At 40.2% G+C, this 25,627-nt stretch overlaps 1 protein-coding gene across 1 annotated transcript in view; it reads right to left on the bottom strand.

Annotated features, from left to right (window-relative positions):
* Positions 1-635: 635 nt before the first annotated feature.
* The window catches only part of LOC104469978 (VPS10 domain-containing receptor SorCS1-like), a gene marked incomplete at its 3' end in the record, with an annotated part of 67,355 nt that continues 42,363 nt past the window's right edge, over positions 636-25,627 (bottom strand). The window contains exons 5-14 of the mRNA XM_010084731.1: positions 25,420-25,538; positions 22,409-22,498; positions 18,070-18,249; positions 13,438-13,584; positions 6,572-6,674; positions 6,041-6,117; positions 4,772-4,863; positions 3,665-3,772; positions 2,525-2,642; positions 636-766 (exon numbers count right to left, since the gene is read on the bottom strand). Coding sequence (XP_010083033.1) covers positions 636-766; positions 2,525-2,642; positions 3,665-3,772; positions 4,772-4,863; positions 6,041-6,117; positions 6,572-6,674; positions 13,438-13,584; positions 18,070-18,249; positions 22,409-22,498; positions 25,420-25,538 — 1,165 coding nt within the window. The remainder of the gene's footprint in view (positions 767-2,524; positions 2,643-3,664; positions 3,773-4,771; positions 4,864-6,040; positions 6,118-6,571; positions 6,675-13,437; positions 13,585-18,069; positions 18,250-22,408; positions 22,499-25,419; positions 25,539-25,627) is intronic.

The raw sequence follows: 25,627 nt of genomic DNA, 5'->3' as shown, positions 1-25,627 counted from the left end.
AGCAGGAATCTTGAAACGAAACCAGAAGCTGAACATTTTATCACACCGTTCATAACTCACCAATGGACTATATTTCCCATAGCATACAGCAGAAGAGAAAAGGCTTCATAAGGAGATTTACCCAAATAATAAACACATTATCTGTTAGATACTTTCAGACATGATGGTTCAGATAGAACAGAAGACCCATGAATTACCTAGATACTGATTTCCAGAAGATCAAGGCCTACTTTGCATATGAATATATATTTACCTTTACATATCCATACATGTGTGTGTGTGTACACATATGAAGAATGTCTTTTATTTTTTACACACACTACATACCACTTTCACAGCCACCCTTGGTCTTTGCTGAGGTCAGACGTGCTAAATGGACTTTTTATCTCAATGCTGCACAGAGCTCAGATGTGACCTGAAAAATGATCTGTTTAACATTAATTTTTTTGGAGCCTTAACAGATTACTTATATCTATTTCACCTTTCTTTCTTTTGACATACCTGCAGAATCAGGGAGCAACCTATTTAGCCACTTAAATGTTTATGAATATCTACTGTCTGCAAGCATACAGCCTCTCTAGTGAACTCTGCATTGGTGTGGTAGAAAGAACACAGTTCTTGTGCCCATTGCTCACCAGTCAAAGTCTGCCTCTGTGCACACGCATGGCTCCGAGGTCATAGCCCCTGCAAATTTTCCTTGCATGCATTTCTTCTCTGACTTGCGCTTCCTGTAGATCCTTTTTGCTCCCATGATGCAAGCTTCTCCCTGGAAACAAAACCAAAAATATCTTTCTCTGACACCCACGAGGCTATTTGTATCACCCAGTTTTTCCAAGCCTGTGCAATGGGAGCTGTGACTCCAGGGAGCAGGATGGGAAGTCAAATGCTGTGTCAGTACACTGAACCTAATTAAAGCTACTGAAGCTTTAACTGAAACTAAACCAGATTTTCCAATACACACTAAGAAATGATCTGAGGTTACTTATGTATCTGATTCCGTTCTGAATTTGCTCCAAAGACAATGAGCTATTGATTCAGGACTAGCTCTCATTTATAGATTGCAACTGAAAACACAGTCTGATCCCTCTGCAATAGGAGACACAGAACAGGTCTTTTTCTTTGGTCTGATCTCTTCAGCAATAACTTTGTTTAGTGGAAGCTACTAGTATGTGTGTATGTAAATAGTTTCCACAGACTATGAGTTCAGGTTTTAAAGTGTTTGACTTGTTAAGTAGATGATAACATTTCCTTGTCTGTTCAATCCTATCTTCAGCACCCTGCTAAATATTTCTATCTAGGGAACAAGGCTCAGCCTTGTAATCTCAATGGAAAGCAAATCAAAAGGCAAGAGTCCACAGCAGATTTCCTAAAAATAGCTCTGCAAGCTCTAAAGCCAACATCCTCAAAGATATACTGCAAAATCCTTGGCATTTTTGCTTATGGAAGCACAAGAAAGTAAAGAACAAAATACAGTGGGGCCTCACTTTTTACCTTTTATGCTGTTAAAATCGCTGTAGGAAAGAGAAACTTTTCATGGCTTTTGATTTGCCAATGAAACTGAAGGGCCTGAATGGCAACTGCTGTAAAATGTTGTGCTTCCTTGAATTTCAAGGAAGCTGTACTGATTTTCAACATCTAAGGATCTAAGTCATAACTGGTAATTTTTAGTGTGGAGTTGTGCCTTGTGTGAGCAGCTAGTCTGAGTCAAGTTACTTTCATTTCATATTCATTATTAAATTCTTGCCCAGTAAGATATACCTTTGATGATATAAATGGGTGTTTTCACTTTAGACTTCAGGGGAGCCTGTGGTGCTTATATAATCACAGAATTTGGGCCATATTTTATTCTAACCTGATATAACACAGGTTGTTGTGTCAAACTCGGCAGAGGTGGGGAGGTGGCCCACAATGCAGGCAGAGGCATTGTGTGCAGCACTTTACCTTGCTGGGCACTTAAGCAATGGTTCCAGGAGTGATGCAGCAGCTGCATCCAGGATGCAAGGGAGAGGGCATGGGAGCCCAACGGACTGAGGAATAAAGTGCCTGACTCCCACAGCACTGCTGAGAGAGACAGAACAGGGATGAAACCAAGTGAGAAAGAAATGAGGCTAAGAGGGCAGTAATTTGGAGAAACAAGTGTGAAAGCAACTAGAAGGGTCTTAAGATGCTGGCTCTGAGGATACAGAAACCAGGACATGGAGGAAGAGGGAGGAGGAAATTCAATAGGAGATGTAAGATTTAAGAAGTTCAGGCCTCTTTCAGCAGCAGTGCTTCTGCTGTTGTTGCATTCCTTAGCTCTGGATAAGTCTGAGTTAATTGCCTGGATGGAGAATGAAACCCAAAAGGGTTCATGCTTTGGAGCTCAGAGTGCAATCTGAGGCCAACACACCTATGTAACAAAACAGACCCTTCAAGGGATGATCTGACATACCAGCCTAAAGTGAAAAGACATTGGATCATGCTGATTTTTAACTGCAGGATCACTTGCTGCTTTAGGTCAGATCCCAGTGCCCTTGCTTCTCACCTGTCTGTGGAGTTGCCAAGGCCTGTAGTCCTCTTCTGCACATCTCCGGTCAAAAATGGACTTGTAGTCTACTTTCACCAGCTGCCACTCTGAGCGGTGGCTGAAATGTCCAAACACGCTACAGAACACAGCAGAAAGAGCATAAAGCAAAGGCTAACGCCAGATGGAGTCTGGTAGTTGGAGAGGTACAGTCACCCACAAATTTCCAACAGAGATTAATAGCTTTAGGAGTGCCAGTCCCACTGATTTTCACTTGACTGACATAGTGAAAGTCAGACTTAGGCTCCTAAATACCTACAACCCTCTTAAAAATCACGTGTAGCTTTTATTTGGTGGATCAAGATCCTCCCACTTATGCCAATCCCCAAAATGACTATACAGAAAAGACTTGACGTGGAGCTGAAGACAATTATACCTATAAGATTTCAATATCTCTATTACGAGCTTTGGGAATCCCTTCCACACGAATTAAAATTCAAACCTGAAGCGATCATTCTTCATACATCTCTATTAGCCCAGGTTAGTTTCCAAGCCACTTTTTCTATTTTTTACAGGTCAGTCCATCTTTTTACAAATAGAAACTGAATTTTCCTCCTGTTTTTACAAATCTGATCTCAGGTAAAATGTCAAAATTTCTGGCAGGGTGAATCCAGATTTATGCACCATGCAGAGCTCAGCATACGACATTGAAAATAATAATAATTTTTCATGAGTAAGGCTCCAGGCAAAATTCTGTCATTCATTTTTACAAAAGAATGTCTTAATTTTTCTGTGTCTTGGTTAAAAAAAGAGAAAGTAACAGCAAAACACAGCTATAAAAATACCCCACCATTTTTCTTTCAAATATTCAGCTGTCAAGAGTAACTCTCCTTTAAATCACATGCTATTTGAGGAGTCAGGTTTCATGCTGATAAGCTAAGCGACAGTGTTTTTGCAGCTTGCAAGGAACAATGTTGTCATTCCCTGAATCATATCACAAGTAAACATTGATGATTTAGCAACAGAAGACTACCTACTCTGAACTACAGATAGCCCCTGGTTTGCTCCCCAACCAGAAATGCTATTATGTTATGAACAACCCTCATAAGAAATTTTCAGTGTAGTTCCCATCAACATCAGCATAATGGCATGCTCACTTACGTCATGATGAGAGTTTCCTCTCCAGGTTCCCCTAATACTCCATCTACAAACAGTGGGAGGGATGTGAAACTGTACTTAGTCCAAGATCTCCCTTCATCAAAACTTAACCTAGTGGAGAGAGCAGAATTAATATCTTCTTTCCTTACTCTCCTCCTACTTTACTTGAAGAGACTTTCTAGTCCACTACAGCTGCTATGGATAAGTAGGAAGGAGCTTCTGTTCTTCAATACTGCATTTTTAGTCCTTTAAATAACTACTTTTTTGGGAAGCATCATAAATCAGAGCATTGATCAAACTTATTGACACTATACTGCTAATCCATAGCCAATACTTAAGTGGTGGAAAATAAAGCTACGTTAGAGATTGATGCTATAAGGGCAAAATGTACCTGAGGGCTAGGATTTTTTTTAAATCAACAAGTGATTTTGAGCATCTTATTTTTGGGTCCCCAACGTAAGACATTTTAAGGAGGCTGGATTTCCAGAGCACAAGAGCTTTGTCTCTTCTGACCAGAAGTCTTCCCTGTGGCATGTCTAAGTGAAAGTTTGAAACCACTCATCACCTCCTAAGACTTCGGTCTGTGTGTTTCAGATATTGATATGACACTAACTGTAGCAGAAGTAAATCCTTGAAAACATCACAAAACTATATTATACCTACCCCTTAAACTCAAGAGTGCTAACTAGTGGGGACACTTATCTTATTGGCTATATAACCCTGAATCTATTCAACAAAATTCTGGTTCATAAGTGCTGCCTGCCACAGAGAAGAGAAGTTCATCAATAATTTTGAAAATTAAGAATACTTTGGCAACTTAATAAGAGACAAAACCATAATCCAGATTCATATTACATAAATAACCAAACCCAAGAAGCCAAGTTGTGGTAAACCAGGAAAGTCATGGAATTGCATTAACAATATCTCAGAGTTGGACAAACCAAAACTATGTTAGATTGCCAAGATTTCTTAGCTTTATCTGAGTTAATGTTTGCCAGTATCTTCACTGATATTTTCTAGATTGTAGCTACAGAAAACTCTGGATGCAGCTTGCCTACTTCCTGGCATCTGAAAAGAACAACAGACATTGAGCATAGACAGAGTCATTACCAGAGATGTCTGATAGGCAGAGATGTGTGTTTCATGGCAACCAGCACTCCACCTTGATCTAGGTACAGAACACTGTGCTCTTCCTCAAAGATCTGAAAAAAAAAACCCATATATTTAAATCTATTTTCCTTAGTATTAATAAAATGTCATAGTTCTTTAAGTATGATCATGACAGATGACAGGTATGTGGCTAAGGAAGTTACTGAGTAGAGGAAGGCATTCTCTATAGAGAGAGTTCTTGGGTTTTGGTTTCTGAGGGTTTTTTTTGCTTTTTTAAACTTTTCCCAGGTCCTTGGAAAATGAATTCTGCTTCTGGCTTGATAGAAAGTTAGAAACATGAATTTCTGCAAGAATCAACAATTTCTGTCCTTTTGATGACAGATTTTTGTTTAAAGAAGAACATTATGTGTTTGCACTTATCTGGCCCTATCTCCATGGTCAAACATTGTAAAATAATTAGATTCTTAGAATATCAAATATTTAAAAAAGATTTTCTTCTCCTGTATCTTTTTTGTATTGGCTTTCTGCAAACATCTGGTCTCCAGCAGCACTTGTCAATCTGGTGAAGTAACTTCTCTCCATAAGTTGATATCCTATCCAGAAAATACGAAAAGCAGGACTTCCTGTTATGATGATAAACACATTAAAGGGTAGCAACGTTTTGTTAACAAGTGGGATTTCACTAAATATTGGGCAGTTGATTAAATTTCATCATCCAGTCTCTTTCCACAATTAATGGAGAGACAGATAGCTTCACAACAGGATGAACTGAATTCTGTCATTTTCTCCACTAACTTAAGAGCAAGGCAAAATTACCAGTTTATATGGTCACTGAATTCTGGACAACTCAACTTAAGTGAAATAAGTCCCACACACAGTGAAGGAGAAGTAGACTAGTGCAACTACTAATTCCCTGGAAATTATAATAACGGATAAAGAGAAAAATGGTTTGACCAGTACAAGGGCTGTAGAACAGTAAAAGAAAACACATACTCTCCCTGTATATATTAATATTTTAATCTGTTTTACACTTTGCTATAGGATTAAACTGAAGTCAAACTCTGAGTAGAATTATAAAAATGACATATTCAGTCTTTTTCTTTGGGCATCTCTCTACCTCTAAGAAGGGAATAAAAGTTTTCCCTTTTGCATACGCTTGCAAAAAGCTACTCTGAACCAAAAGAAACAAAAAGTAAGCAGCATTTTGAATCTACTTCTATGACAATTTTCTATGATTACTCTTTAATTCTGTGATTCTGGGTAATTTACCTGTCTCCAACTGTTTCCAGCATCAGAAGAAACAAACATGCTGATGTCATTGTCTGATAGTTCAGTGCCTATATTACCTGTAAGATGAACATTGATTACTGATGCAACACTCTAAGAAACAGCAGAAGTAGCAAATCAGGGAAGTACATGTATTTATTTACCTTTTTGCATTTGTTTTTAGAAGAGAAAGAGGGTGAAAGGTAGGAAAAGGCATTCAGTTTTAAGAAAATATATATAAAACATCCAATGCATGCAGCTCTACACATCTCCATATGCAAAGAAAATGCCCTGGTTTGAAACTATTGTTCATGGGAGTAGAGGACTAGAAGTGATCCTTTTGGTCTTGAAGGTTGGTTTCCATAAAAACATCTGACAAGTTGAAGGTCCATAAGGACCTCTGTTTGACAGCCTTTCTTCCTTCACGCCACTGGTGGTGTGACGCCCCACTCAACATCCTCCACACTCATCACAAACTCAAGATTTTGTCAGTGTTTGCACATCATACACAGACAATCTTTAAATGTTTCATACCTGAAGCTACGATAATACTGGGGGCAGTGTCTCGGCTGGCGATGTTTCCTGAGGTATAGGGATTCTCTGAGACCTTCAGGTGAAGATGAAGGGAGCAATAGGGCTATGGAGAAAGGGGAAATAAAAGTAAAAAACATGAAGCGCATGCTCCTTATTTCTACAGGCTTAGAAATATACAGTATCTTTCTGTATTATTGCCTAATCACTACACCTAGTTACCCTTACAAATAAACAGCCACTGTCCTAGTTCTGTTGCGAGAACTTCATTATAATTTTCAAACACAACCCATTCCCACCGGGAAACTGTTCACTAGGCTGAAACTCTCTCACAAGGATAAGATTTTCAAGGCCGTACCCACAAAGAAGGCAACTAGGCTTGGAAGAGCAGGTAATGGTAAGGACTACCTAGCTCTCCTGGCTCTGAGAAGCAGGCAAAGCTGCAGAGAGGATGAAGTGACTCTCAGTAGTGGTGCCTCAGCTATCTCTGCAACAAGAAGCAATATAACCCTATTGATGTGGTGTGGAGTCACCACTAACTAGCCCAGAAGAACAGCTTAATTCAGGCAGTATCATACCAGTTCTCGACTCTATTTTTGACACATGACTCTATTCTTGACACATGACTCTATTCTGCACTGCACTAAGAAGAAATACCAGGACTGGAAAGTGTTAGTTGAAAAGTTCTTTAATACAATTTTCATCACCACAGCTGGATCTGACCTTTGAGATTTCAATACAAATACATCAAGGAAAACCTCACCTATCTGTTATTGCTTTTGTATGTCAGGTACTCAGATAAGACAGGAACAGTACAGAATGAATTAGGTGAGCAAGAAGCAAGACAGGCAGATTTCCAGAGCTGCCATTAAAATTCCCTCCAAAGCCATAGTCTGGTAATTTCCAAAAATTTTGCTATTTTTTGCCTTCTTTTGGTTTTTATTTTCTGTACTTTTTTCTTCCAAACCTCACAAAGCATCCTTTGTGAAACATGCTAGGGAGGTGGAAAAATATTAGCAAGAAAACCTGAAGCCAACTGACCAAATTGAGGGAAACATCACACAGGAAAACACCACAAAGCCCACGCTTCAGCTTGCACAGCTCTGTAAGACGAGCAGGAGAGGCTATGCAGAAGGCCCTTCAGGCCCTTAGGAGGCAGGTCGTTCTGTCTAGTACCAGTTGCCTAAAGGCTAGGTCTCCAGCCCCAAAAGTTTTGTAGGTTTCCTCTGCAGGAGACCTAGCCCCATAGGTCACTGGAGGAAGACCAGAGATCCATCCCAACCACTGATCCATCCCATCTCAAGGTAGGTGTCTATGACTCTGAAATGAAAATCTCCCTGTGGAAAACGACAACAAAAGACAGGAGGAATTTTAGGGCAAAGGTGAATGTGGTATGGAAGGATGGAAGCTCTCACTTATGTGAAACAGAAAAAGGGGACATGGGTTGTACAGAAGGGAACACAACCTGCCAAATGGAACGTCCTGAGCAGCCTAACTCTAACTGACAGCCTTGTGAGGGCAGCTGTCGGAGCAGCCTGGGGGTGCAGGGAGGGAGGGGAAACCAAACCGAGCTGACATGTATGCAGGAAGTGGAAAAGCATTGCAAGAGAATGAATTCTACCCTTTTACACTTTTGTACGTTGTGAAAAGACTAAATACAGAACTTGTTTTTAAAACTAACATACTCCAAGCTCACTTCATCATTTTGAAGCCTGTAGCTAATGGCAGCAACCCAGACAATTCCCTACTCTGACAGAGATTGGACCTCATTAGACTCAAATCTTTGTGCTACCAGAGGTTTGCTTTCAAATTTGTCTCATTTCACAGACATAGCAGACAGAAATGGAATATATATCTCAAATGTTAAAAGACAGATCACCTGTCTAAGCAGAAAGATGGTATTTTTAGTGGCATGACTTCTTATTGGTTAGAGTGCAGTAACACTTTCAGTGTCTAGTGACAACAGGATATTGTGTAGAAACTAACCTCTCGACTCTAGCCAAACACCTGAAGTTATTGCCCATGGCCATCTCATGTCTTTACTGTAGCAGCATTCTCCCCTCCATCCCTGATGTACACCTTCTCTATCTGTATCCTTATGTAGTTCATTGACAGGTATTTCTCCAGACTGGTTTGTCTTTCACCACACTGTTGGTTCCTTTTTGTTCCTCCTCTAGCTCCCACAGCTTAACTCATACACAGACATCTCAGCTTTGTTTTTTAGAACGTCCATCAACTGCCTCTATCCTTCTTGTTTTTGCCAACAGGCTACTGAAATTGTCATTTTCATCGGAATCACCAATTTTGTGTTTCCCTGTCATTGCCTACTATCCAGCAGTGCTCGGTGCTGCACAGACACCAAGGGAAAGATAACCACTGTCATGGGGCATTTACAACCTAGATGGAAGATAAAGCATATCTTTATATGATATTGGTCTGCTCACTGCCATAGGTCTTACAATCATGCTGGAGTTCATTATTTGCTTCCTAATATTTTCTAGACAGCGCTTTTATGCTCCCCTCTCAGAAGGCTCATCAGTCCTTAGTAAAATTTCTCATAAATACCTACAAACCCACTTCTTGGCTGCTCTGCAAAGCCCATCTAAAGAGTCTCCAATGGCATGACACATACAAAACAGGTATTAGTGACTGTCCCTGATAAGGAGTGGGGCAAGGTATTGTAACACAAGGATGATGGTAGACACCATTCACAAAGCTAGGAGTAGTCATGTTATTTGCTCACCTGCAATAGCAAGGAGCAGTGACAAGAGATAAACACTTCCAGGAGAGAGATCCAAAACACTTCACTTAGATGTTTAAATTATTGTGTAGCAGATGGTGTGAATGCCCTCCCTTATTAGATACGGGTCTTTGTCCTGAAATCCTTATAATCCATATGGACAAGACAAACAAAATGTGGGAGGGAATAAACAGATGTCTGGGGAAGAGACACAGATAGAAAATACACAGGGAAAATAAATGACTTGCCCAAGGTCACACAGGAAATTGGAGACAGGACTAAAAATTGAATCAAGATTCTCCTGAGATTCAGACCAGTGTTCTAACCACAAGACCATCCTTGAAAGTTAATTGATTAACTCTCCTAGACAGATACTCATAACTTGAACGATAGAATTACTTCTCAGTTAACCACTTCATAGCACAAGGAAGAACCAAACAAAACCAGCATCTCTGGCATATAATACCTTGGCAGCTATTTTATGAAGACTAAGTGTAGTCAGCATAGAAAAGAAGTGATGTAAACAAGAAAAATAAAACCTTGGGATTAGGTGGAATGTCATTGCTTTCCTCCATCCTCATTATTCAGAGCCATCTCACAAAAAATGCAAAGAAATTCTTTGACCTGCTTTGAAAAATACACTTCCAGCCTACTGTCAGTACAGGGATGGTTCCTTCTGGCTTGCCTTGTTTCAACCAGATTCACTCTTAACCATCCTAGCTACCAACTTGGCTGCTATGTACTTATCACTGCATTAACTCTCCCTTAGTTTAGGTTTAAAACCAGATGCACAGAAGACAGCACTGCACTCGTAGCCTGGGGAGCGCCCTGTCACTCTGGGAAAGGGCAGATCCCATTCTGCCAACAAGCTGGAACATACGCCATTGCTGTGTCCCAAGCTATTACTAGAGACAATTATGCTGAAAACCAGCATTAGTATCTGCCATGGAGAAAGGATGGGACCTAAGTTAGATGTCCAATGGGCTATTAAGAAATCACTTAGCTATGCCACAAAGAGAAGCAGGATCATGCCATGAACAGTAATATGTAGAGAAAAAAAGCGCAACTGATGTAAGGAGGTAAAACTTCTGGTGATGCATGGGTAGACAGAGTGTGGCTAAAGAGGTTAGTGGAGTGTGTGAACTGTTTAAATACTACAGCTATGTCACATCGATACGGAACAGAATTGCCTCAGAGCAGGGAACAATTCCTTTTCTCCATGCTTTTCCTCAGCAGAATGCCATCTGTATCCCTGACTTATTTCCAGGAATGTAAAACAATTTCAATGCTTTTGCTTTGAAAATTTCCCCTACCACTTCCAACTTTGTGGTCTTTTCTCTACCATTTCCTGAAGTCTCGAATTCCATATTCTGCCTTCATCTTCCCCCATCATTAACTGTGAAACTCAAATAAAATTTTTAAATAGCTTGACTTTCTCTTGTAGGATTTTTATTCCACTTTGTGGTTTTGGTGCATTTTCTGTACCTCCTTTTCTTTTGCAGGCAGACTGCCTGTTCCTGTGAAAGACCTAACAAGTCAGTTTACTTCTGATTTCATCTATTTGCTTTCTTGCAGATTTGCAAGACGACCACCTGAGACCCTGTATGTTCAGCTGATGATCCCTGCTCTGCTGTCATTCCACCAGCTTGTGACAACCTAAGCATGAAGAAGGCAGACAAGCTCAGGCAACAAAAAAGGCTTCTTACCTGTTTCACCTCATGATAAGGGAAGAGGAAAAATAAACATGGCTAAAACATTCCTCTGGCTTTATCATGGGGAAGGACTAAGTTCCTTCCAGTTCTTCTGGAAGGGCAAAAACTGAGCTACGTGGTTTAAGACCATTGAGGATTTGTCCCTTACCACCCTGAAATCATGGACCAATGTCTACAGATGCCCACAGACCTGAGATGCCTATCTCAGACGAAGTCACAGAGCATTTAGGAAGTGATTGCTTTCCAGTGAAAACAGGATTACAAGCTTACATCGAGCTCGTACAGGCAGAAGCAATTCTCAGGGCAACTACATGGTTGCATACAGAGCAACATAAAAACAAAACAGTGTTTAAATAGTGGTTTATGCACACTGGAACTACAAGGATTTATATGCAATCCACACAGAACCAAGAGATTCTCTGGGTCAGCTCTCACTGTGTCCCTACAAGTGTAGTTCTGCCCCTGCTCATGATGCCTTGCTTGGCTTCTTCAAGTTTATCACCCTTCCAGCTTGTCCAGGCATATCTGGTCTAATTGTAAATGAAATTAATTTTGTTCTCAGGTGCACATGAGTATAGTGGCAGATACAGTATGGACGGGAAGGCTTAAGGGAGCCATAATCCCCTTTCTCCATAAGAACCATCCAGTCCTGGTTTATATGCAGTCATACAACCACCTCCGCTATATAGTGGATAGCTACAGTGGCAGCATACTGTTGTATATAAAATACATAATTCCTGCAAATTATTGTTTGATAAGGACCCTGCAGAGCAATACCTCTGTCTCGTTTATAACTGCAATGGCAAATCAGATCTTTCTTGATCAGTGTGCAACAATACCAAGACAGATATTTTTTCAGAATTCAAATTTTGAATTAATGGGAAAAGAATAGAGCTTACTTTGATTATTTCACTTGTCCACATAGATTTTACTTCTTCTGCCTTGCCAGCCCCCCCCCCAAAATACTACACTATCATATCACATAATAATAATCTTGGGTTTCTGATAAAATTGGTAATAATTTGAAAAAGTTAAGGTGTGCTTTTTTTGTCAAATATATTCACTCGAGTTAAAACTATATCACAATCTATTTGAAACACAGACTTCTACACATAGCCCCTTCTAAAAAATTCAACTGCTTTATGTCTTCAAAGTTTTCTGAATGTCATCTTTTTGGTTTTCATCTTCTAGAAAGATTTAATTTAAAAATGCCCTTAGTTACAATTTTTAAATACTTGGAAGAAGAAAAAAAAAAAAAAAAAACAACACAAATTTAGCCATGCTCTAAAATAACTCTTCTGTTTGACCCCTAGTCCTCACTATTTATTTTTTCCAAACTGAAGAGAAAATTAAAGGTTTGCATTTTGGCTGAATAAAAAAATAAATTATTTGAACAGCTTCAAATATGAAGTTATTTATTTTTTGCTCTTGCAAAAAATGTATGGGGTTCAGTTAAGAGATTAGTGTGGCATTCAGCTACATACCACAATGCACAAAATGTAATACTGATTCAGATTCTAACAAATGCATGGCCTCAAAATTATATATATATTTTTTTTTTTTCCAGACAGAAAATAACACGTAGGTATCGGACAGCAGGAGGAAGAGCAGTGTAAGTAGTGCCTCTGATTCTGCCTGGAACCATTTCATAATTTATGTAATATAAAAGCTATTGAAAATCCCAAAGGCTGGGGTTCTGAGTATTACCCAACTGCTGCGTATAGATTATATCGGCTGAAAAACATATTGAGATCAGTCTGAGCTTTCTAATTCCACAGAGATCTCCAATTCTATTCACACTGCTTATATTTTGCTTTCACTTTTGGAAACTGTTTGCATATAATGATGACTAAAGACTTATCTATATGTTGATCTGTATCAATAAGTCCAGAAACATACAATATATACCCAACACATAGCTATACATATATTTGGATGAATGTGTCGATTCTCACTTCTGAGCTCAAAGAGAAAATGATAAATATTAATAAAGCCAACTGGGTGGCCTGAAAGAAATCAGAGCTCTCCTTTCCTCTGAGCCTGTCTCAAGTTATTAAGTCTCTGACAGCTACAATGGCTCACTCCTCCCATCTAGTGTCCAGAAAATCAACTGCACAGAAACAGCATCCAGTTTCATCTGCTGTTCAAGAGGAGACCATGAGCTGTGCAGAAGGAAGCTGATCTACGATGCTTCTTTTTGTTCCAGAAATAAAATTAAATTAAGCTAAATTACAATTCCAGCTCTTTCAATACCATCTGGCAGCCCAAGAGTGACATACTGCACTTTTAATATGCAGTATTCCCTCCAGGAGATACACCACATGGAGAGAGGAGCTGCCCTCTCTGTCTTGTTTTACCTGGTAGAAAAAGATTGCTCTGGGATGTTACCACCCCCAAGTTCCCCTTCAGGTACTTACTAGGAGACAGTGGACAGGGTTTCCTCTCAGGTCAGTGTCCGGGGCCTTCAACAAACTCCAGTCTCTTCCTTTATTGTAGGTGATGAAAGTTTTCACTTGGTTGTCAATCTTCTTGTTAGCCAAGAACATTCCTTTTATCCCTGCTACCTAGGAAAAATTGACATGGCTGAAAAATAAATCAAGCTGATGCAGGTTCTGTGCTTGTGTCTCACGTGTCCTGTCAAACCCGACAGGGATCTGGTGGCTGTGTCAGTGTGGTAGATGTCAGGGCAAGAATTGCCAAGGAGCATCAAAGGAAGGCAAATTGAAGTGCTGGGGACAAGATAAGACCATCACAGGCGGAAAAGTGACAAATGGAAAAGAAAGCTTGTATTTCAGAATCAGCACAGGAACACAGTTTACTGAGTTAGGTGGTGCGGGTTGACGGTTGGACTTGATGATCCTTCAGGTCTTTTCCAACCTTAATGATTCTATGATTCTACAATAAGATGTCAATAGCATTATCTGTAAAATGACAATCTCTCAACTGTGTAGGCATCCTTCTCCCTGAAAGATGAAATATGTACAGGGCAATTATTTGTCTCTTGTCCTCCAGTAGCAGGAAACAGCAGCAATTTGTGCCTTGCAAAGGAAATGGCAACACACGCATGCAGTTCAGTGCTTCTATTCTCATACAGCCTGCTTAGGACATCTCACCTAAGGATCTCAATATGTTTCATAATTGTCAGTGTCTCAACAGGATAACTTGGGGAACAGAGGTATTTTTATTACCATTTCGTCTTTTGAGGAAACCAAGGCACTGGTGACTCAAGAAGGCCACCCAGAATGCTAGTTACAGAGCTAACAATGAGACTCTCATACTTTTATTTTTCCTGGTGTTTTACCCAACAGCTTTACTCCACAGACCTACAGGAAGATTTTGTAAAAATGTGATGCTAACAGACTCACATTGGAACCAAGCCCAAGAGAAAAAATCAACCTCAAAACGCAACTCACACTGCAGAATGTTCCCATCTTCTCAGCACACTGAAAATCAATAGCCCAATAGCTGCTGCAGCTTGCGAATGAATTTGTTAGGTTGTCATTCTGCAATCTGAGTGCTGCAATAAAAAGGGAAGAGAAACTGGGAGAAGGAGGGGGAAGTAAGAAACTTTTTGGTTTCCAGCAAGTCTGTTCAGTCATCTACCCCATCTCTTCTTATGATGCAGAACTAGTACACAGAATCACTCATCAAGACTGTATTCATAGAGATTATTACTTAAATGGCATCACGTGGCAAAGAGTTACACATCAGACTCAGAGTTTGTTCTGGCTCAACTGATTTAATTATGTGGCTGGATTTGGATGCTACAGCTCCCAATGAGTAGCACTTTCAGTCACATGCTGTGGGACTACTAGTGTACCCTGCATTGGTATAGTACATTGGTGTACTTAGTCATTCTGAATAGCACTTTCCTCCTTGAGCAATGGCACTGAATTTCATTTGAAGTTATGTAAAGACTTAGACATGACTTGCTATAATGGGCAATCGTCTTTAAATTAAGTAGTTAACTAATTTTTTGTTGATATAAGCATAAAAAGCTAATATTTTCAGTGTCTTAGCTGGATTATTTGGTACTGCCTAACTAAGTGTTCAGGATTTCTTTGCTGTAGTAGAAAGGTACCCTATTAAGACAAGGGTACTCTGTCTCCTAGTGATGCTGCATGAATAGACAGAGCTGGAAAAATAACATAGTGTTCCTTTCCTACCAGAGGCCAGAGCCTATAACTCCATTTGTGCTTTTCTTTGTTGTTGTCCTGAAATAGTTGTACTATATAGTCCCTATGAAATGCTGTCCATAAATGATTAATGAACATTTTATACATCAGGTGATAAATGTGTTCTGAAATCCTGTGAATTTTTCTTTTTATGATTCTAGTCATGGGCTGAGATTCAGAATCCTTTCCAGAAAAAGCAAAGTGTAAGTTATACTGTCAGTCTTGGACAGCTTTATCTTAAAAAAAGACCACACGCACTATACATGTTTGCATGCTCTCAGTAGGGAGATACACCTATTGCATATAGACAGCCATGACACACACAATGATCCGTTCATCCCTGCTGTTCATACAATCATAAGAGAGAAAGACTCATGCAAGTAACTGCAGGACCACCAGTGGTCAGAGGGAAAAGCACTTCATCAGCTCCCACGCAGGATTTGTAGATGATCCTCTCTGCCCTGAATACACTGCGTGCAGATACAAATGCTGTCTACAGTTCTAGTGAAACATTCACACAAGGCACTCAAACACACAACTCAAAACACACTCTTCACTCCCCATCACCAACTTCCTATGTCAAACATATATTTCCCATCCAGGATGCATACTGCTAAAAAAAGAAATAAGTCCTGGAGCGACAGACACATATACCATAGCTACAGACACACCTCTCAAGGTCTGTTATCACTTCAGGCATGGATTCCCACAGGGAGGATTGTCTTTCTGTGAACCAGTCTAACTACAGAGCCAAGCAGAGCCATAACACATCATCAGAGAGGTGCACAAACTTGAAAGGGCACTCAGACCCAGTGGACAGTGATCCTTGCTCTTCTCTTGCTCTAGGAGATGGTTTCTAGGACAGCCCCTTTGTGACTGCAGACCCACTGAATGCTGAGTCCAGTGTGCTACCAATCAAGTGGCACTGAAACGTAGTGGAGAGAAGAGCTATTCTTACACCCTGACCTATCCAACATACAGAAGGGGGAACAGTGTCCCTTTAGGAGTGGTCTCCTCATCCTCTACAAGGTGCAGCAGCAGAAGAGCCCACACACTGAACTAACAACCTCTGAGTGAAAGGCTTCTGATAACTTACAGGAGAAGAGAAGGGAGAAAATGACGAGGCACCATGAAAGAACTTCTCCCTTCTCTTCATGTCCAATGCAATTCCCTGTTGAGCAGCATTGAGCAGATTTATCCTTGAAGTAGAATCAGTTTATGACTCTACACACACAAACATACTACAACGCAACCACATGAACTTCTAGCACCTGACAAACATGCATACAGACACATGTGCATTTAACAGGTCTTTCTCTGGCGTCTTCTTGAATAATCCTGCTTATATACATCATAATATAATATATTGCTGTCACCACAGAAGGACTCATTTTGCAATCTCTCCACTTTTAATTTATCTATAGATTCTTTTCTTCTCGTCTTCATCTCCATCTACCCCTAGAGCATTCATCATTTGCAACAACCCTACTGGGAGAATCATGCTGGACGGCTTTCTGTTCCCTTCCAGCTAGAAAATCAAATTTGAAGGAAGGTTTGTGCCAGGTTCAGTGTCAGCCAATATTCTTTCTATCTAGATAATCAGCAGATATGAAGCTACAAGTCTGATTCCATCAATTTCAATCCAGGTTACTGTGTGGTGTCAGCTTAATAAAACAAAACAAAGGCTTTTCTTTCCCCCTGGGATGTAGGACACCTTTACATAACGCGGTGAAACTGCTTCTCAAGCTGACAGTAATAAGAGGCAACAGTGTTTCCATGGGCTGCCAGAGTTGCAGAGAGATTAACAGTAAAAATCTCCAAATGACTGAAATGCTAGGGCCCATCCTAATACAGCTCATCTGCATTTCTGTACAACACTTGGGCTCTCTGTTGGGACAATTTAAGGTGGTTTCCAAGTACAGGGCAACTGAAGGCAAACTATATAGCAGGCAGGGATGGGAAAATGTGGGACGCATCTCATTTTCAAAGGAACTCAGATCTAGTTCATGTCCTTTATTGCAAATGGTCAGAAAATCCCCTCGAAGATATCTGAAAAAAGCAGCTGACCCTCAAAACAGCAGCTACTGAATTTCTACTTAGCTGGGTACTGTCTCCAGAAGTAAAACAGGCAGCAGAGCAAGAGAAGTACAAGGTCACTTTGAAAGTCTTATTCTTAGGATGAATTGTCATAAAAGACAATGTAAATTGGCCTTCTTACAGGTGAGCTTAGGCAAAATATACTTGTCAGGAAAAGGCTCAAGGATAAAGGGGACATCAAGATAAGGTAGCAGAGTGTCCATGCTCATGGGTTAGCCCAAGAGGGTGCACCTAAAATCACTTCAGTTCCCAGAATAGCCCAAGCTGAGGAAAGTGACAAAGACAGCTGGAAACTGCTGTCTCTCCTTCCTTCTAAACCAAGATATTAGTCTGTCAAAAATGAATCCAAAATTAGAGAATTATGCTATTCAAAGCATTGGGAGCTTTCAGAGCTGTAGGTTGGACCAATTTAGGTCAGCAGGATTTTGGCTGAGAAACTTAGAGTTCCTCTTAGGGACTGAAGGGACTATTCCATTACATCTTCTGATGCCTCTCTTCCTATGCAGGAAAGAGCCATGAGCTTTTCCTCACCCAAGAACCTTCAGGACATTACAGCAGTGAAACTATTCATATTACTAGGCTGGGCCTAAACTCAACATCTGTGTAAAACCTGGCTTTGAAACTCAGCTGATTGCACTGAGAAACGAGTAAAATGTTTAGTCACTTTTTGGCTCTGCTGTTCACATCTGTATTACAAGACTGATGGGTAAGAAGGCATGGGTAACGGCATCCATGAGCTCTTGAGATAGCAATGAGATGTTTGGAGTCATGACATACCTCATAGAGGTCAATCATCACATTCCCCTCCAGCCCTTGACTACTCTTGACATTTTCCAAGGCCAGGGTGAAGTACACCCCTCGGGTGTCGGAGATATACAGATTGTACGTGTCATTCTGGTTCCACTCTTGCACTGCTGCAAACACCTGATTCTCATCTGTGCTGATAACATGCATGTCCTGGGGAAAGAAAAGAGGAAGGTTACTAGAGGGAGCTATGCTCTGTCATTTTCAAGGACACCAGAGTAATTGTGGAGGAGCAAGGGATATAGTTAGGCTGGAGTTTAATTGGAAACTGTAGTCAGAACTCCTGTAAGCAGAGAATACTATCCACAAATATTTTACACTAGCTCTCTTCTGCCAATTTTCAAAGTGGCAATTAACTGATGAGGTGTTAATTGAACATGTACATCGGCAGTACAGTGTTATACAGCAGTGTTATATTGCTGCTGTTATTTATTATTTCTGGTGACAGTGTCAACTAGAAGCCAAGACCCCAGACCACTGTGCTAAACACTCCCCAAATAATACAGAAAGACAACCCCAATCCTTACTAGATTTAGAGAACAGAATTGTAGTTAGATCACTAGTATTATGAGTGAGATTTTGGTTTACTCTGTTTGTTCTGTGTGCCACAGCAAGCAGGAAGCAATGAAAAGTTTGCATAATTAAAGAAAAAAACCTGAAACTATGAAACTTGATTCCCTCTTTCAATGCCTGGAGAAATTATTACCCCGTGGAAAAAGCCACCGAGAGAGATTGTTAAAATGGAATTACCAGGTTCTATCTGATCAGCACAGGCACCCTGAGTTCTTTGGTGCCATAAAAATCTGTGGAGGTAGGAAAAGAAATGCAGATTTCTTAGCACCAGGTGATTCCCAGAAGATTCAGCTGTTCTATCTGGTTTTGGGCAGATATCCCAAAGTTATTCTACTTCCATGAATCACAGCCAGGGCTTTCTATATGCAAAAACTTTATGAGAAAATATACTCTTTAGAAGCTGATGCTGCTTCTACCTTCTGTTAATAATAGTATTTGACAATTCACTTTGCTGTGGTTTTGTAGGGGGAATTAACACAGGTGGAGCCCTGTCATGAAAAGATTAAAAAAATATAAGGAAGAAATCTGATCTATAAATTTGTAAGTGGATTCACCATGAAGTTAAGGTTCAGAACAGTTCATCCAGATCCAGATCTGAGTATGGAGTGGATAAATATTCACTTGACCTTCTTGCTTCTTTGCGCTGGAGAAAAATGCATCCCAGAAGATGCAAAAAATACAGTGTTCCAACTGTTTGCCCTTCGAGATCAGTTAACTTTTCCTCTTAAAATGGCCTTGTCCAGTAGATACAGTAATAATGCAAAGCTTTGATAAAAAGGGATCAGCATATGGGCATGAAATGGGCCTTTTACCAAAATCAGGAATTTTTTGTTTTGCACATTGGGAAATTTAAAATTAATCAGCATATCATATTCACTTCTATTTTATTTTTTTCAGGGTGGGGTTGCTTTTTTGTGAGCGAGGAATAATACAAAAAGACAGCCTTCATCTTGATATGAAGCAAGAGCTCCACTGCATCTTCAGTTACTACAACAGATGTCCATTTTACCTCCCTACAGAAAGGGAAGAGGACAGAAAAGTGAAGCAAGACACCTTTCTCAAACAGTTGTTGTCATCTTCAGGGGCAGGGGCTCCCCATGCATCTGCTGACTAAAAGCACGAGTTTTCCTCTCTCTGTTCCAGCACATAGCGGAAGTATATTAATATGCAGTTCTACTATCTGTCCCTCTTGCCTTTCCAAAGACAAAAGTAAGTGCATGATGCTGTGCATGGGTTTGATCATGTGTCTACTCAAATCACTAAACGCCAAGGCTTTCTGAATTACTAAACATGCTTCAATTGCCCTTTTTGCACTTGTTCAAGGAACTTTTATTCCTGGCAAGTTAAGTAGCAGGCATGTGTATAATGCCTGTTTTATCCTGTCAATTACTGGGACTGTCAGCTCTTTTTAAGGTCTGTATTTAAGGATTTTTTTTTGGTGGTTATTCCTTCTTCCATCAGGATGTGCATCCTGAGGTTGAAAGAAGGTGATGAATTTAAAACAGAGGTACCACAAGCACCCATCCCATCAGTATTCAGCCCAGCACTAGTTAAGGACAGGTCTTTTTAAAAGAGAAATTGCTTGGCTTGCTTCAGTATTCACAGATGTGTGCCCTGTGCATTGGTCTACAATGGAGTGAATGTACCCTGCGTGTACATTTAAGCTGATTATCAAGAGTGACAGCACAGAGGCTGTGGCAGAGCCCACATTCTGGTGCTGTGGTACAGAATAGGCACTGCCAACCCACAGAAACTAACAGGTCTCAATAAACACCATTTATAGGGTTGATAAAACCTGTACGTACATGATCAGACATCTTCTTGTATGGGAGAGTGTTTCAAGTTCATTTAGGCTTTTAATCAAACTGCCTACCAGGCTATCGACGGCAACAACAAAAATATTTTAGTTTTGATTTGCTATAGGCCTTTGCTGCCTGAGCAGCAATACCACCTGTCAAAGCTGCCTGCCATCACACCCCTCCAGTTTAGGAAGGGTGACATGCAGAGACAAAAAAGCTTGATATTTCTGTCTTCAATTCCAGAAGTCATTTAGTACTGTTTACCATATTTGGTCCCACTTTCTTAGCTGAAGAAGATAAAAGAGAATTTAGGCATAAAAGAAGCTGTTTGTTTCAATTCCTTGAATAGTATAACGTTTTGTGAATTTTTTAATAAAAGCAACTATCCTGCTTTGATAGCAGCCTCCTAGACAGCCACAGTTCCACTGTAGCTCCTTCCAAGCCAAATGTAGCTCTTCGGTCTTTGACAATATTGCGAGACTGTGACAAAGCATCTTATCTCCTTGAGTATCTTTTTCTTTGTATCAAATAACATGAATGTGTTGCTCCAATTCCTATTCTCTGAGAATGCACTGCAGTTTAATTGTAGTGCATTTTCCCTGGCTCTCCAGAGATCTTTCAGAAGCTGGACAGTTTGAAAAATAAGCGTGGGCTACAGGAGACAACCAGTTTAAAGCAAGGAGTCTGTCTATAGATGGCCTGAATCCACCGTAAATTATTATTCGGTTCTTGCAAGAACCAGGCTAAAAATGCAACTCATTTGCTAAGGGCTACTTCAAATAACACCTGTTTAAATTTGAACTGAATTGACAGAGAAGTTCCATCCTGCTTGGACAGGACCTATCTTTAAATGTGACTGAAGATCTTGGGGCAGAACACAGGCCTCCTGCATCAGAGCCAAGAAGATAACATGGCTTCTGGTAGGGTCCTCAATGTCCTGAAGACTGAGTTTTCAAGTGATGTAAACAGGAGCAGAGGGTACAACAGCAGAGTAGGTAAGGTATGGCACATTGCAGGATTGGGTTTGAGCTGCAGTCTAGTTATATGATAGCGGTCACCCAGTCAACCCACTATACAAGTCAGTTGGATTGAGGAATCAAAGACAGCCAGCTGTGATATTAACCAAATTATCCCTTTGAATATTTCTACCCACCAAATCTGGTCTTCTTTCAACTCCTAGGAACTGGCTGATCTTGCACTTTCTTTTTTTCCTTCTGACAATTCTTGATTAATTTCTGGGAATGCATTTGTCTCCAGATGTTAGACCTCACATAGAATCCACAAGATCATTTGCTACCTTTGAGCTTAAATTTCATTTAAGCCAGACCATATCAAGAAAGAAAAGGCCTCAAAAAAAAAAAATTATCTGTCTTTATTAAGAAGCCATTAGGAGCCCAGATGCAAAATGGTGATTTCTTCAAAATGGAGCTAACATTTTATATAGGTCTTTTAAAAAATCCAGCTCCAGAAAGCAGTAATAGCCTTTCAAGCTCCAATGCTAATTCACCATTGTTCTTAATTAGGGAAGATATGGAGCAGACACACAAAGACATCTCTTTGCTTGGTTCCTATTAAAATCTGCTAATGAGGCAAAGCACAAAAAGCACAAAAAGCAACCCACACAGGATAGGGACAGGAGAAGGGAATTTTAAGGCCCAAAAAGAAGCGGGGGGGGGGAAGAGATTCCTCTCCAAAACTTAATTAACTAACCACAAACAAATGGCAATTGACATGGGCTGCCTAAATTTCATACTGATGCCCTTGACTAGCCAAAGTGCTGACTTTGTTTTCAGTCCTCTCTTGCTGGCAAATGTTCTGTTAAAGAATGATGTTTTTGCTCATTGCATGTTATCTTACAGTTACTTGTCTAGGATTCAAGAATTTCGGTACAATCAAAATATCTGTAGGTTCATATGGGCATTCCAGCAACAGCAACCTACCTTGGGCAAAGAGTATTTTGGCAGCTTCATCTGAGTAAATGCATTCCTCCTGTAAGAAACGTAATAATGTGGTCTTCCTCCTGATGTTAACTATGAGAGAAGCAGGAAAGTTATCATCAGGATTTTTAAAAATCTCTTTTTAAATTATCAGGGAAAATACCAAGCAAAAGCTGCCACGGGAAATACCACAGTGTTGGTGGCAATGGCTTAAAATTGCATCACTATTACAGCTGATGAATAAACATAGATCCAACTGACAGCATCTGAAAAAGAGAGCAAAAGGAATCCCATTTTCTGCAAAAAGAGAGAAATGCCAGAATTTCAGGTAAAAGTCTGGGGAAAGTGATGTCCTGGCTTCACTTGAGCCATTATATCACCTGCTGATACCAGAGCTCTCCTCTGACTTACCACAAACCAATCTGTTCTTCGCTATCTGCAGAGCTCCCACGATGGCTATTCATTAGATCAGCAGACTGGCAGACCTGACACTTGATTTCTATTTCTGCCTCCAGCTTTGGTTCCTGTGTGGCCCTGTACAAGCCATCATGTGCATCTGTTACCAGATCAGCTAGGCATTCAGGGCTCCTGAAGGCAGAAGCAGCTTAGTTGATTTGGTGTTTCTGTAAATCTAGACATTTATTTATGTGCCTAAATACTGATTGCAATACCTCGAAAGGCTGGGTTAGAGCAATGTGAGGTTTCATTTCCTACCATCTATGAAACGGGTAAAAAAACAGAAATAAAAAAAGCTGTCAACGTTATCTGGCTTCCAGTGCTGCTGAAGCATAACCAATGTTTGTAAAATACTTCAAAATTGTTGGATGAAAGATACTGAAGAACAAATATTCCATGGAATACTTCATGCAGAACTTTGCTTTAATTGCCTGATATCTGGGCTTATCATGATTTTTCTTCAGTAGTAAGGGTTTTAAAATGCACTGCAGGGCACTGCAGTAGTTTAAAATGCAAGATACACAGAGGCTAAGTTCATACCAGATTAAGTAAAACATGAACTACTTCTTATTCTGAAGCTCTAAAGCTCAACTATTTTTTAAGGGAATTGTGCAAAAGTTAAGGGAAAGAAGGTCAGAAGCATTGTTTATGAGAGAGTGTGAGCTTGTAAAGAAAAGGAGTGGGAGAAATAAAACCACATTCCTTTATCATCATGTTTTTGAGCCTACTAATTCTCATTCCAAATGCCTTAGTTTCAGAAAAGCTAGACGGAGATCAAGGAAGGTATGGAAGTCTAGCGGAGCGTGCTAAGGGCATTCATCTGTTCTTCCAAGCCTTTACTGTGTGGTGTTGGGCAACTCATCCTCTGAAGAACAGCGCCTGGGATAAGGCAGGGTCCAGCACCAGCCACAGAATGTTATTTAGCTGTTCCTTGCAAGCCAGATATAACCATATATATCTATGGGTAACCACTTGAAGAATCTAATTTTAAATTGCCAGACAACGGTGAATTGACTACTAGGAAAAAAACAGAGGCTGTTTCCAGGGATTACTATATTATTATTTCATACCTGTAAGTGTCAATTATTAATGATTGGCAAGCACTATCTCTCTGACCTGTTATTTTTATTTCTGTTTAAGAATCCTAAGAAGTTTAAGAATTAAAATAGGAGCTTTTCAAATACAAATATTCCATGATACCTTCTCAAACTGCATTACAAACATGAATGTATAAAGTTGTGCAAAGTCCCATTGGGCATTAAGGGGAACATCACCAGAGACTGCCTCTCCTCACATATTCCTTACACCACGCAGCTAGTACGGAGGTGTAACAAAGTTGAAATTTGACAGCACTGGGAACACTACACAACAGCTTATAGACAGAAAGAGAAATGCTTCAAGATACAGGGGCTATTCAGAAAGGCACACAATCTCCCCAGCGCTGAGCTCAGATGGGGCAAAGGGGTTGGCTTCTCTACAGTGTGTAATAACATCAGGTCAGAACAGAGAACATTAACAATCTTGATGAACACAAAGCTAAGGTATGAGTGATGAAGTAATGAATCAATTCACATACTAAGAGAAATTCCCAGCTCCTGTGTCACTCGAGCCACAAGCATGCAGCCATTCTGAAATTAGTGAGCATGCCTGAACAGTGATGCATGCCCCTGTTTTCTTACCATATAAACATTTCATTTATGCCTCAGACACACTGGGCACCAAAGCTATTCTGGAACGTATGTCCCAGATTTATTTGTGAATTATTTAGACTGGTGTTTATGACTGAGTTCATTAACTGAAGGTAATTAACAATCAACTCAATCAATTTAAAATATCGGTCCTCTCTCTTCCCTCCACCCCCAAGCATGGCAGAACACAAACTGTCTGGAAGACCAGTTTAGTCCTGATGATTTCCAGTTCATCTCCATGGTCCCTGCAATTCTGTTGTTATTTTTTGGTCCTCTTCAGCTGTTATTAAATGGACACTGGCAGCAGGCTAATGAAACCCACAGTAGTTCAGATCTATATGCCAGCTCTCACCTGGAACACAGCTTGGCTGAGTACATCTCACTTTTAGCCTTTTCACTATAATCACAACTGAGGTATAACAATAAAGCCTGATTACTCCTTCTTTGGTTCTTCCCCTAACTCCCTCCCTCCTTTTCTATTTCTCTCTCATGCTCAAAAAAGCTTTGGCCTACTCCCTTGTGATAGCAGATGACTGACACATCACTTAAAGCTGGGGGGTTACAGCACTAAACCTAGAGTGCTGATGAGACTGCAGTGAGTGGCATAGAACACTCCAGTACATAATGGTGGATGCTCTAGGCAGGAACTCTGTGACCTTACAGTGACAAGACACTAGAGGTAAGAAGAACACTATCAGCATTAAAATGAACTGCTACAACCCACTCAGTGCCTTTATTATATGGATCTAGTGTTATCTAATTAGTTGCAGGCTAGCACACATGCACACACATGCAAAGGAAGAGAAGAGAAAATAAAATATAATAGAATATAAAATAATAGAATAAATAAGAGAAGAGGGTATTCTGCACCTGAACAAAGACATAATCATCCTGGACGATCAGGGAGTTATGGTCAATATAGCCTGGAAAGGGTTTGCTGCGAGCGGCTTCACTGCAGTTCTGCATCTTGCAGGTGATGTATTGGGCATCTGAAAGGAAAAGCACAAAACCAAGACGAGCACAGATTGCTCCTAGTGTCACAAATCTATTTGCTGAGGCAGCATTTCTGCTTCCCAGC

The sequence above is a fragment of the Pterocles gutturalis genome, unplaced genomic scaffold (assembly GCF_000699245.1).
Source record: "Pterocles gutturalis isolate BGI_N339 unplaced genomic scaffold, ASM69924v1 scaffold9345, whole genome shotgun sequence".
Taxonomy (NCBI): Eukaryota; Metazoa; Chordata; class Aves; order Pterocliformes; family Pteroclidae; genus Pterocles; species Pterocles gutturalis.
The sequence above is the reverse complement of the archived record's forward strand: the minus strand, read 5'-3'. Positions and strand labels throughout refer to the sequence as shown.